Source organism: Primulina tabacum, chromosome 14 (assembly GCF_025594145.1).
Source record: "Primulina tabacum isolate GXHZ01 chromosome 14, ASM2559414v2, whole genome shotgun sequence".
NCBI classification, from domain to species: Eukaryota; Viridiplantae; Streptophyta; class Magnoliopsida; order Lamiales; family Gesneriaceae; genus Primulina; species Primulina tabacum.
Window position 1 is genome coordinate 1,465,257 of NC_134563.1, and position 13,568 is coordinate 1,478,824.

Genomic DNA, 13,568 nt, shown 5'->3' on the forward strand with positions numbered 1-13,568 from the left:
TAGATATAAACTCGGCGACCTCTATTTACTTCTGCTTCGCCAGAAACTTTCTTTCAAGTCCCTATACATCTTTGTACTGCATGGATGGATTGGGAATGTTGACTTATGAGCCTCTTACATCACTTCTTATCGAAGATTGTTGATGTCTGGCACACATAATCGTCCTCTCATCCCAAGGATTTTGTCTAGGTCAAGATGAAAATCTGACAACTTTATTTCCATGACTTGTCCTTTGAACTTCTCTAGTGTCGTGTCTCTACTCTATTTTAACTTGACTGCTTTCTGAAGGCATGGTTGCACGGAGAGTGATGCTAGGGTTATCTTACCCATGTTTTTTCGACTTAAAGCATCGAAAACCTTATTTGTCTTGCTGGGGTGATAGCTTATTGTCAAGTCATAGTCCTTGAGTAACTCTATCCACCTTCTTTACCTCATTTTAAATTCTTTTTGCATGAACAAATACTCGAGGCTTGGTGGTCTATGAATATTTCACACTTGGCATCGTAGAGATAGCGTCTCCAAATTTTTAAAGCAAAGATCATTGCTGCCAACTCGAGATCGTGAGTAGCGTAGGTTTGCTCATGCGGCTTCAGTTGACTTGTCTGTCTCGCATGAGTACGCATCTGATATATTCCTTTGATGCTTTACTGTAGATGGTAAAATCTTTGTCCTCAGTAGATAATACCAACATTAGTGTAGATGCTAGCTGCTCCTTTAATGTTTGAAAGCTCTTTCACATCTTTCTCTTCAGTTGAACATAGTTCTTTTGTACGAGTCTCGTCAGTGATACGACTATTGAAAAGAAGCCCTCGATGAATTTCCGCTAATAGCCTGGTAATCCAAAGAAGCTTCTAATTTCTGGTTGCATTCTTATGTTTCGGATAATCTAGAATTGCCTCTACTTTCTTAGTTCCACTGATGACCTTATTTTGAATGCTGACATTGGGGTGTCTTCTGCTCTGACCTTTAGCTGATTATAGCTTGACCTCAGGTCGAGTTTGGAGAAGACTGTAGCTCATTTAAGTTGATCGAAAAGACCGTTTATTATTGGAAGAGTATATTTATCTTGATTGTGATCTTATAGAGTTCTCTATAATCTATACACAATCTCATACTTTAATAATGCTTCTTTACAAATAGGACCGGGGCTCCCCATAGAGATGCATTTGGCCTAATCCATTTTTTTTGTCTAACAACTATTGGAGTTATTATTTTAGCTCCTTGACTTGATCTGGAGCCATTCGGTACAGTTTATTGGAGATTAATGCATCACTGGTACCAAATTTATCTCGAACTCTACTTCTTAGTCCGAGAACATTCCAAGAAGACTTTCTGGAAAAAACGTCTGAAATTTTTCATATTACTTGAATATCTTCCAATTTCAGCTTATCTCTTTCTTGCACTTTGTTCACCATTGCTAGGTAAACAACTTCTCCCGATATTATGGCTTCCCAATTCTGGGTAACAGAAAAAAATGCATTTCTGTTCCTTGGCATCGCCATGGTATCTGATTTCTTCTTGGTTTGGGGTTCAGAGTTTGACATTTTTACTCTGGCCATCTACTATTGCACGGCTCTTAGCTAATCAGTTCATCATCAGGATGGCGTCGAAATCTACCTAAGTGAGTTGAATTAAGTCGGCACTGAATATATGCGAATTGATACTAATTTTATCTTATCTTGAAATTAACCCAATTATTATCTCAAAACTTAAAACCCATATAGAATATTGAAACTTAACTCAGTATTGATCTATAGCTTATTGACTTAAATCTCGAAAATTATAACCTAGTTGTTACCTCAAATAATTATTCTTTTACTAAATCTTACTTTCATCAAGATCACGAGCCTATCACGCTCTAAAACAAAGGAGTTCATTGAATGTCATTCTATTTGAATCATTCTTAGTACCATAAAAGTCAAAACTTATCGTACAATACTTTCTTTGATATCCATCAATATCTCATAACTTATTTTTTTTACGTAAGGTCGTAGCCTACTTGTTATCCCAAAATATTATAAATTCATTAACCTGATAATATTGTCTCACAAGATATTCCAATGTACTAAATATTTAAAGTTAGCACTTAACATTCTTAATAGCCCAAACTTAATGCTCGCACAGTAAACTATTAACACAGAATCAACTTCTCTATTGGAATACCCAAAACTTATAATATAATTCTTATATCAACTTTTCTTATATTAGTTTTCGTAAATAACCTATCATCCTCGAGTCAAATGTTTCTTCTTAATTCAAAAGCTTAAGTCAACTTATCTCTGATAGGTATATTCCTAACAATATAGACAAATACTAATTGTCCCCATAATACAATTCCATAAGAATTCTACAAGTAATCCCAAAAACGCGTTGAACGTGAATTTTCCAAAATTTTTCCAAAAATAGAAATTCTGGACATTGACCCATGTATAGAAAGAATACGTCGAGAGGATTCCAGAACAGTCGACGGAATTAAATTATGAATTTCCTACGAAAATCCATAAGTTCTACGAAACTTTCCTAAAATAGCAAAAACACGATTTCGAATGTCTAAACGAAGGAATTTCTTGTTTTCGGACCACGCCTCACGACAAAGTTGTGAACATTACTCGTTGGTCGTTCCGAAGAGGACTGCATCAGCCTTTTGCATAATCTGACAAATTTTTCTTCCCAACTAGATTATGAACATGCGGCTCTGATACCACTTAAATGTCACGCCCCGAGACCGGGGTTAGTTGATACCGGCGTTATTCAACAATCAAATAATTGCTAAACAACAAGCCTCGTAGTACAGTATAAACCAAAACCAGTTTATATATCATAAATACCATAAAAATGGAATCGTCTTTACAATAGTACCTCTGAAAACGATAAAAATCTGCGGAAGCGTTTATATCTTGGATTAGAAACTCACAATAACATATTCTTAATTAAAATTCTTCATGCGTCCACTATCAGTCCAAGAACTGGTGTCCGATTCTTCTTTCTCTATTTCTTCTTCTGATTTATCTGGGGAGGGTAGAGTAAGGGGTGAGTGATATGGTCGTCACTCAGCAAGTGGGGGCCGTTTGAGCACAACATAAAATATTTACACAATTTTCGAAAATGACACATAAACATATCATACTTTTCCATAACATATCATCATATTCATATCATAACAGCACTGCGGTTCTTTCACCTTCTATGGTTTACTGATATCAGTCCCTAATTTTTAATCCTCTAAGGGGGCGAAGCCATAAAACGGTTCTATCCCACCGTTAAGGGCCATATGTTGGGATTCCCACCCATTTTCAGTGAATCGTCACAGTGCCAACACGTAAACGTACCAAAATTTCACAAAAAGACGTAAAAACAGAATGAAGGTGCTCAACCGAAACTTTCGAAAACGAAATAATTCATACGCAACATATTTTAAAACAAGCCCACTTACCTTATACTGGAAGAACACGTGAAGAACTCAGAAACCATAGAAGAATCATGTTTCGAAACTGTAACAACACATCTACCGAAAAATCATCCGTCTTGTAAAATTCTTTGTACCTTATTGAACTGTTGGATCGGGCTCAAACTTTTACAGTACGTTCACAAGTACGTTATATAAATTATGAACGGTGAAGATCGGGTTTGGAAATCTTTTTGACCTGCTTATGAACAAAAACCATAGGTATGCTGAAATCTCACCTAAAATCTGGGCAGTTTTCTTGCAAATGCTATAAACAAAAAACTAACCGTTGGATTTTTCCGAAATTTGGATATGTTATTCGAAACATATCAAAGAATATTCTGAACGGTGGAGATCAGATTCCGAGCACCCAAGTGAGATAAACGAATTTCTGAACTTAAACAGAATTTTGATAACTCGTTCAGAATTTTAGGAGCAAAATTTCGAAAATTTGGGGAGGAATTCGAAAATTTCATGTAAATTCTGAATGAGAGGGTCCTCCTATTTATAAGGGTGATGTAAAAATCCTACCATAATTCGATTGATATGTCTTCCTTAATTTCGCGATAATTACTCCATAATTATCGAGATACTCCTTCCTTAAATATTAGGATGATACCTTGTTGAGAAAATCTACCTTGTGTATAATATTTCCTTCCAAATTGATTGATATCCAGCCTTATTTCGAAATTAATACACGATTTGTACTGAATATTGAATTTCATGTATTTATTGACTTGGAATTTTCAATACCATGTATTATAATATTTTCGAATTTATTATAACTCGAAAATAAATTCTTATACATGTTTATATTTCAAAATCGCACTCCCAAAATTTGGGGTTCTCACACAACATCAAATTCAAGAAGACAAAAAAACTTCTGCACACCAGATATGATGAAAGAATTGCATAATTTAACTGGATAAGGAACAACAACAACAAAAGATGAAAAAAAAAGTGAAAACCAAACAAAAAATGATTGAACAAATCATGGTTGTTTAAAATAATAGATAAATTATAGAATAATATTTGCTATTGAACTAGGTGTGAAATAAATTATAGTTCTATATTCATTGTATAATTTAGAGTCATACATATTACATAGTACATCCTCGTTCGTTACTCACGTATAACGCACATGTACTATAATCTATCTATATCTATATCTATATAAATATATGAATGTGAATTGTGAATTTACATAAATATCATTACCTTCATTTAATAATAATCATTAATACATGTTTTCTTTTTCATATATTCTTTTAATAATAATCATTAATACATTTTTATTTTTTTCCATATATTCTTTTAATAATAATCATTAATACATTTTTATTTTTAAATTTAAAATTTACCTTTTTTATATATTCTTTTAATAATATTCTATATCTATATCTCTATTATCCTTACCTTCATTTAATAATAATCATTAATACATGTTTTTTTTCACATATTCTTTTAATAATAATCATTAATACATTTTTATTTTTAAATTTAAATCTATATCTATATAAATATATGAATGTGAATTGTGAATTTACATAAATATCGTTACCTTCATTTAATAATAATAATTAATACATATTTTCTTTTTCATATATTCTTTTAATAATAATTAATACATTTTTATTTTTTTTCATATATTCTTTTAATAATAATCATTAATACATTTTTATTTTTAAATTTAAAATTTACCTTTTTCATATATTCTTTTAATAATATTCTATATCTATATCTCTATTATCCTTACCTTCATTTAATAATAATCATTAATACATGTTTTCTTTTTCATATATTCTTTTAATAATAATCATTAATACATTTTTATTTTTAAATTTAAAATTTACATAAATTAATACATGTTTTCTTTTTCATATATATTTTTAATAATAATCTATATCTACATAAATATATGAATGTGAATTGTGAATCTAAATATATCTACAATTCACATTCGAGATCAAATTCACAGAAAATCACTATCATAATGTTATAAATTGTTAGTATTACGAACATTAAGGTAATAATGAGAAGACGAATAGAGATGAGTGTGATTAAATAAAATTAAATTATTAATAAATATTAAGGTCATATAACACATTTTTTTTCCCATTTAGAATGTAGATATATTTAGATTACTTATGTATCAACAAAAATACGTGATTGATAAAAAATATTTGTATGTAAGTGATTTCATTGCAAACATTTAAGTTATTTAATTAATTTTCAATATATGATGCTAAATACATATTACTAAATAATACATTATCTATTAATCTATTAAATATATGACTTTCATTTGTGAGCTTACTATTATATTATTTTTTTTGTTTTACAATTTGTCATGTTAATGGTGTTACTTAAGTCATTTTTTATCTTAGTTTAATAAGATCATTAATAGTGTATTTAACTCAATCAAACTAATTATTATTTTAATTTACTTTTAAATTTAATTTTAATTACTTAAATTTATACATTGCCGTCAAATAATAATAGGAAGACAAAGGGAGATGAGTCGGATTGAATAAAAATAAATTATTAATAAATATTTAGTCAATTTTTTTATAAATGATGCTAAATAAATATTACTAAATAATATGCTCCATTTGACCATTTTGTATTCTTGCAATGAGATGAGTTTTTTTACCCTAGCGTTAACATGTTTGATTGTTATATGTCATTTGTATTGATCATGTAATTGTGTTTGGATTGTTTATGTGATTTGTTTGTTTGCACAAAGAAAAGAGAGAACAAAATCAAATATCCAACAAAAATGGTTATTTTTCAATTTTTTATTGTTGAGATATTTTGTTAATTTTTAAACACATAATGCATGTTTTCCGTTTGCTTAGATTACTTGGTTTGAAGTGACTTAGAAAATATTAAAAAAATTGAAATATTTCTTCGTTTTTATCTTATGTATCAGAATATCAAGAGATAATATTTTTTATTTATTGGGGCAATTGCAATTAGAGGAGTTTTTTTACCCTAGCATTAACATGTTTGATTGTTATATGTCATTTGTATTAATCATGTAATTGTGTTTGGATTGTTTATGTGATTTGTTTGTTTGCACAAAGAAAAGAGAAAACAAAATCAAATATCCAACAAAAATGGTTATTTTTCAATTTTTTATTGTTGAGATATTTTGTTAATTTTTAAACACATAATGCATGTTTTCTGTTTGCTTAGATTACCTGGTTTGAAGTGACTTAGAAAATATTAAAAAATTTGAAATATTTCTTCGTTTTTACCTTATGTCTCAGAATATCAAGAGATAATATTTTTTATTTATTGGGGCAAATGTATTTCCAAACTTCTGTCTATAAATCAATATTTAAAATTTTTACGACATTATTATATTCTCTAATCAATTTTTATTATTTAGATTGATAGAAGGCATTTTAGTTTGAGTTTTTATGTATTTGCTTATATTATTTTTGTAATATTATTTATTATGAAAATAATATGTGAACTACAAAATTTGGTAGGTCTAAGAGTCCTCTAGGTGAACGACAAATATAGATAAATTATTAAAATATATAATATCCAGTAGATTTTTGTCATGCGATTTTGTTCTAATTCAATGATTATGCATGATTCTAAATTTTTATTATATCACAAGTTAACACATGCCTAATATTTTTCTATGGTTTAAGAAAAATTGTGTGACTTCCTCCAATATTATCTCGATATATTTCGAGGTGACAACAAGATTGTTTTTGTCTCTTTTTTTAGTCAAAGTGTCTAACCAGCTAATTCATAACATATATGATGGTAGCATAGAAAACCCCTCGTCAAATAAATTCACTTAGCCAAATATTGAAATTCAAATAAAATTCTACAATATTTCATCAAATTAATTTTGACTATCATAAAATGCTCATGAAATCTAAATGGTTATATTATTAGATGAGAATCATGAGATATTGAATGAGACAAATACTTTGACATATATTTGAATGATATCTCATATGCATATCTTAATTACATTATTCGTATCTCTTCTCAAGATTTTTAAAATACAATAATTAATTTTATATATCGTTCCACAAGATATAAAATATTATAAAACAAAATATAAACTCGATAGAAGAAAATTTGTTTAGTTTCAATGAATAATATAATATTATGTTCTAAACGCAACAAATGAGATTGAAACTATATCATCCTCATGACATGATGCACACAATCATTATTTCAAAGCTTCCAAAAAATGACGATCAAGATGACTTTCTTCAATTGCGTCAAATTAAATGAGGACACAATTCTAAGATATAGTCATTTGAAGAGATTTCAAGTATTTTTCTCACAGTGATTGAGAAATAGTTGTTAAAATTTTATTAACCTTATAGCTATATGTTGATAATATTGATACTAAATATATAAAAATGATATCACAAATATCACAATATTTGAAGAAGGTGCAACATCATTCATTGGTTATGTTGTTGAAGAATATATATGTTATACATATTTTTAGTCACAAGCGAAAACTTATCACGAGAAAAAGCAATTTTTTTTAAGAGTTATAGCTGATGATTGTCAAAAGCGGAAAAATCATTTAACAATAAAAAAATAGTCGGGAAAATAAGATTATCAGATAAAAACAATGTAGAAAACAGAAAAAATGGCGTGATAAAGAAGCAAACTACGAGCATGTCAGATCCCCGATAAAGATTGTAAATAACATAATAGATGTTAAAGACGATCAGATACTTGCTGAACATACCAAAATAGTTATATGCATATTATAACAAACTACGACAAAGAGTTGTTGAGTTGTCAAAATCAACTAAGAAGCATATTGAAAAGTGTGTCAAGTGGATAAGATAATTTATCTGATTCATATACCGTCTATGGTCATGATTTTTTATTTTTTATGGCTTAGTTTGTTTCAGTTGATAAATGTTATTAACCATGTTTTAATTCATTTAAATATTATCAAAATTTCGTACATATATTTTCAACAGTTTAGATTTTTACGTACGTTGCACGTACATTTTTCTAGTATTATATATATAAGGCCATAAACATCTTTCAGCAAATAACACACAATCAATTTTTTTGTTTTGTGTGTTTATCTTTTGCATTTTGATCAATTTGTATGGATATATTTTAATATTAATCTTATATTTTTTAATCTTCTGACAATTAAAGCTCATTTTTATATTGTAATACTATTGCATACATCACTATCGTGGAGAAATAACAAAAAATCAAAGTTCGAAGAAATATTATAATATTGGCGACGAATGGGGACCAAATTTACGAACATGAATGACCGAAATGACATTCTTCCAGCGATGATTACAAATTATTTTTTCTAACATTACTCCGTTGTCTACTGTCTTCCGTGTAAAAAAAGCTCGAGGACTGTGTTTCCATGGAGAATCCAAGCAAAGCATGCAGAATAATCCTCTTCCCGCTACCATTTCAAGGCCACATAAACCCGATGATACAGCTAGCCAACATACTCCACTCCAGAGGCTTCACAATCTCCATCATACACACTCAGTTCCACTCTCCGGATCCATTAAAGTATCCTCACTTCACGTTTCACCTTATCCCCGACGGATTAACGGAAGATCAAGCATCCGTACATGAAATTCTGCATGTCCTCCATCTCCTCAACACCGACTGCATCGGGCCCGCTCGCGAGTGCTTGCGGAAGTTATTATCAACCCATAATGATATTGCATGTATAATTACCGATGCTATGATGTATTGCTCCAAAGATGTGGTGGAGAATCTTGGGATACCAAGGATTGTGTTCAGGACCAGTAGTATTTGTTCCTTTTTAGCCTTTGCCACCCTTCCTCTTCTTCAGGAAAAAGGATACTACTCTAATAACAATCTTGGTATGTTTTATAAATTTCTTGGGCTTATTTTAACTGAATTTGAGAGTATGAATATTGTCCGAGAAAAGATTGACCCTTTGTTGATCAGATTCCAGAAGGGAGGATCCAGTTCCTGAGCTACCACCGCTTAGAGTAAAAGACATCCCATCAGTTCAAAGACCGGACCCGAATCATGCATTGAAGATCATACGCAATATGGTAGAAGGAACAAAGATGGCATCGGGCCTCATTTTCAACACCTTCCAAGATCTTGAAGAGCCAAATCTCGCCAATCTCCACGACCATTTTCGCATGCCCACGTTTTTAATAGGCCCGTTTCACAAATTCTTTTCGGCAGCGTCAAGCAGTTTGTTGACACAGGACAGAGGCTCCATTTCCTGGCTGGATACCCAAAAACCACATTCTGTTCTTTATGTTAGCTTCGGGAGTCTAGCAGCAATGGATGAAAATAGTGCAAGAGAAGTGACCTGGGGTCTGGCAAATAGCAAGCAGCCATTCTTGTGGGTGGTCAGGCCTGGATTAGTCCAAGGTTCGGAATGGCTCGAATGGTTGCCTAATGAATTCATGGAGGTTACTAGTCAAAGAGGATACATTGTTAAATGGGCACCTCAGCAAGAAGTGCTATCTCATCCTGCCGTTGGTGGATTTTGGACTCACAGTGGATGGAACTCTGTTCTTGAGAGTATATGTGAAGGTGTTCCGATGATTTGCTCGTCCTTTTTCGGAGATCAGACAGTGAATTCTCGATACGTAAATGACGCCTGGAAACTTGGGATCAAATTGGAAAATGAGTTGAAAAGAGAGGAGATAGAATCAGCAATCCGAAAAATAATGCTTGACACAGAAGGCCAGGAAATAAGAGAGAGACTCTTGTGTTTGAAGGAGAAAATAGATGTTTCCTTGAAAACAGATGGTTTTTCAAGCCAATATCTAAATGCTTTATCTGATTTGATCTCTTCGTTTAGATCTGCTGGTCTTTAGATTTTTAACTGCTATATTTGTTGGATAACAAGCCATTATGCAGATGCACCTAGCTCAAATGCTTCGTTTGAGAGTATGTGACATATCAATATCAATCTTCTTTCTTTATATATTTATATTTATATATATAATATATATATATATATATACATATTATAAAAATGTGAACCATGGTCAAAGTTTTTCATTGTGTATTGTCAACTTTGTCCTTGTTTTGTACACACTTGAGTAATTTAATAAGGATGTTTTAGTAAAATCAATTATAATGATAAGGTCAAAATTGTAAAAATACGTGTTTGTTGGATAAACATCAAATTTGAGAACATATTTTTTTCTATGAATACTTTGATTTTTATTATTATAAATTTTTTATTTAGTTATAGATAAAGTGAACGTATTTTTTCCGACGAAAATCTACATGTTTGTTGAAAATAAAAAAAACAAGCTTGATTGAAATATTAATTAAAATATTTTTATTTTTATTATTAAACCTAAAGTTAACATATTTTTTTCTAAAAATGCCAAAATACTTTGATTATTATTATTATTATATTTATTATTTGGTTATAGATAAAATGAAAATAATTATTCCCACAGATATCAACGTATTTGTTGAAAATAAAAAATTAAATTTGATTGAATAAATGTTTTTGTAATTTTAAAAAAATCATTTATCTCTCTTATTATTATCTTCACTCTCTCTCCGATAAAACTTTCCTCCCCGTTAAAATCTTCTCTCCATACAATTCTAAATCCTTTGCCGCCAGTCGCCGGTTTGTCGCCGTATGTCGTCAAAATTTAGAAAAAAATACATATTCGAAAAAATCTCATCATAATCGTTCTATTGATACCGATATTGAGGGGTATTTCGCAACTTTGTCGACGACTGTTCTTCTGCCGATCGTTCTTCCGCCGTCATCCACCGGACCGGGCCTCCGCCGTTGCTTGGACTTGACTTTTCAAGGCATTTGGAGTTCGAAATCTTGCCCTAGCTCGAGTTTCATAGGCTGCCGGTGAGTGAGTTTTTAACCTCTCAATTTAGCTCGACTTTTGGTACCAATTGTTGAGGGGGTTATTTCGATTTTCTTGATGTTAGTCACCCTGTTTCTGTGCAAAAATTCCTGGAAAGACCGACAGTTGAATTTTTCTCTGTTTTTCTGTGGAGGAGAAAAAAATCATACAATTTGGGGTAGAAATGTTGTGCAGTACAAAGTTTGTGCAATTTTTCAAAAGCTATCTAAAGTTTCACACTTTAAAATTTTCTTTGATCATTTTGCATATGGAATAATATATTTTTTCATCATGGTATGTATATATATAATTGGATTTTTTTTTTCTACCTAAACCCAAATATTTTATTTTTATCATACTAATCTATGCCATAATACTGATGAAAAATAATTTATACATTCAATATTTTATTGATCGCAAAAATTAAATGTAATTTTACATTGACACAATACTGATATTGAAGTCTATGCAGTTATTACAGCTCCGGGTTTTCATTGTTTTGTTGACTGATTTTGAGCAATTACTACATGCTTCGTACCATGGATTCACCTTATTTTCTACCTCATATATGTATGCCTTGAAGCAATAGAATTTGTTCTGTATTTGTTAATAAGTGAGATACATAACGTCAAATTAAATATCAATTTTTGATTCCCTATCTAATATTTTTTTTAAATGTCATTAATAAAATATTTGCTCCATTGAATAAATATTCGAAAAAATAATTGTGAAGTAATAAAAATAAATTGAATAATAAATGATACGTAACCTTTGGTAGAATATTAATCTAATCGAGAATTTGCCTCAAAGTAATTTCTTCAGCATCTTTAATTTGATGTGTCATCCATAATTCTTCAAGACTTCTTTCTTTGAAGTTGTTACATAACCTATAGTAGGATGATTAACATAAAGATATTTACAAACTTGAATAGTAAAAAGAAATAATATCAATATTATAGTTTTGTTAAAAACAATCGAAAATAATAATACCATATATTTATTGTTTCTTTTTCTATGCAAGATGGATTTGCGAACATTGTTGTTGTTGTTGTTGATTTGAACTGAAACTTTCCTATTATCAGTCATAAGAAGAAGTAGTGAGTAATGCTAATGAATAATTTTTGTAAATATTGATTATAAATTTTTTTAAAAATTTACCTTCAAATATATGTCTTTTCAAGTTACAGAAAGCTATAACCGGTTTATCCATCTCTATCTCTAGTAAAAATAGTCCTTCGTTAATAGCAAGATCATCCCATAAAGTAATTGTTATAGTATCTAGCCTTTAAGAAGAGGGAATAATAGTTAAAATCAGTAAAAATATATTTATTCAATCATATATCGTAAAATTTTAATACTAAAATAAGGCTTCGAAAAATATTAGTTTGCTTTTTCTTTTTTATGAAGACATAAAGATAGAATAAATACTCACGAAGGATTTATAAGTACTATCTCTCTTCTATATCCGATGATGTTCATATCTTTTTTGTGAAATTTATTAAGTTGTCGAACTTCCTTCAGAACACCAATTATATCTGCAAAATTTTTACAACATGTGATAATTTCATTACATAAATCTAGAAAGTTTTTATTGTTCGCATAAATCGATACCTATCTTCATTAGTATGTGATTCTCTGCTTGCATCATCGAACATTGTAAATTCAGAAGTCACATTGGAACAAGTGAATTGAGTTTGTAGTTCGTCAATTGTCGGCTTCGTTTGGAAAATCAATTCTATCCGTTTGTTGACATTTGGATAGTTGTTGTTGACTTCTTAAATAATTGGATCGGAGATGATGTAAGTTTTGTTTATCTTCAACTGATCTTGAAAAAAATCTATTGTGTTCGAAAACATTATTCCAATTATATTTCAATCACAATGTGGTAAGACCAGTATCTATCAATTTCTATTATTTTCAATATACTTATTATTTATTTAAATTATTTTTGTTTAATATATTTCATTCTCAAAATTTTTTGTGTCGTGCCAATTAAAGAGTACAAAATCATATAGTTCGAATGGACACCTTGCACATATGTTAGGTCATCTCGTTGCAACCAAGTCAAAACAATGCTTCCATAAAGGTTAAAGTAATACGACAGGGAAGCCAAATACCCGCCAAATCAAATTCGAAGCCTATAAGAAAACTGATCTTTGTGGACGAAGAGGTACTTTCTTCTTATCCATATTCATCTATATTTAAATTGTTGTTATAATAATTAAATAAACATATTCCGTTTTCATTGAAGGGAACAAAAATAC

The 13,568-nt window shown here is 30.1% G+C and overlaps 1 protein-coding gene across 1 annotated transcript; it reads left to right on the top strand.

The window, feature by feature from the left end:
- Nucleotides 1–8,753: 8,753 nt before the first annotated feature.
- Nucleotides 8,754–10,352, top strand: LOC142524595 (UDP-glycosyltransferase 76B1-like). The gene is made up of 2 exons (XM_075628628.1): nucleotides 8,754–9,312; nucleotides 9,401–10,352. The coding sequence occupies exons 1-2, from the start codon at nucleotides 8,838–8,840 to the stop codon at nucleotides 10,291–10,293; spliced, it is 1,368 nt and encodes a 455-aa protein (XP_075484743.1). The 5' UTR covers nucleotides 8,754–8,837; the 3' UTR covers nucleotides 10,294–10,352.
- Nucleotides 10,353–13,568: the final 3,216 nt, after the last annotated feature.

Excerpts from the sequence above, each read along its gene's own strand:
- LOC142524595 (XM_075628628.1), top strand. The coding sequence starts at position 8,838 with ATGGAGAATCCAAGCAAAGCATGCAGAATAATCCTCTTCCCGCTACCA. Across the intron at positions 9,313-9,400 it reads CTACTCTAATAACAATCTTG|ATTCCAGAAGGGAGGATCCA; the intron begins GTATGTTTTATA and ends TTTGTTGATCAG.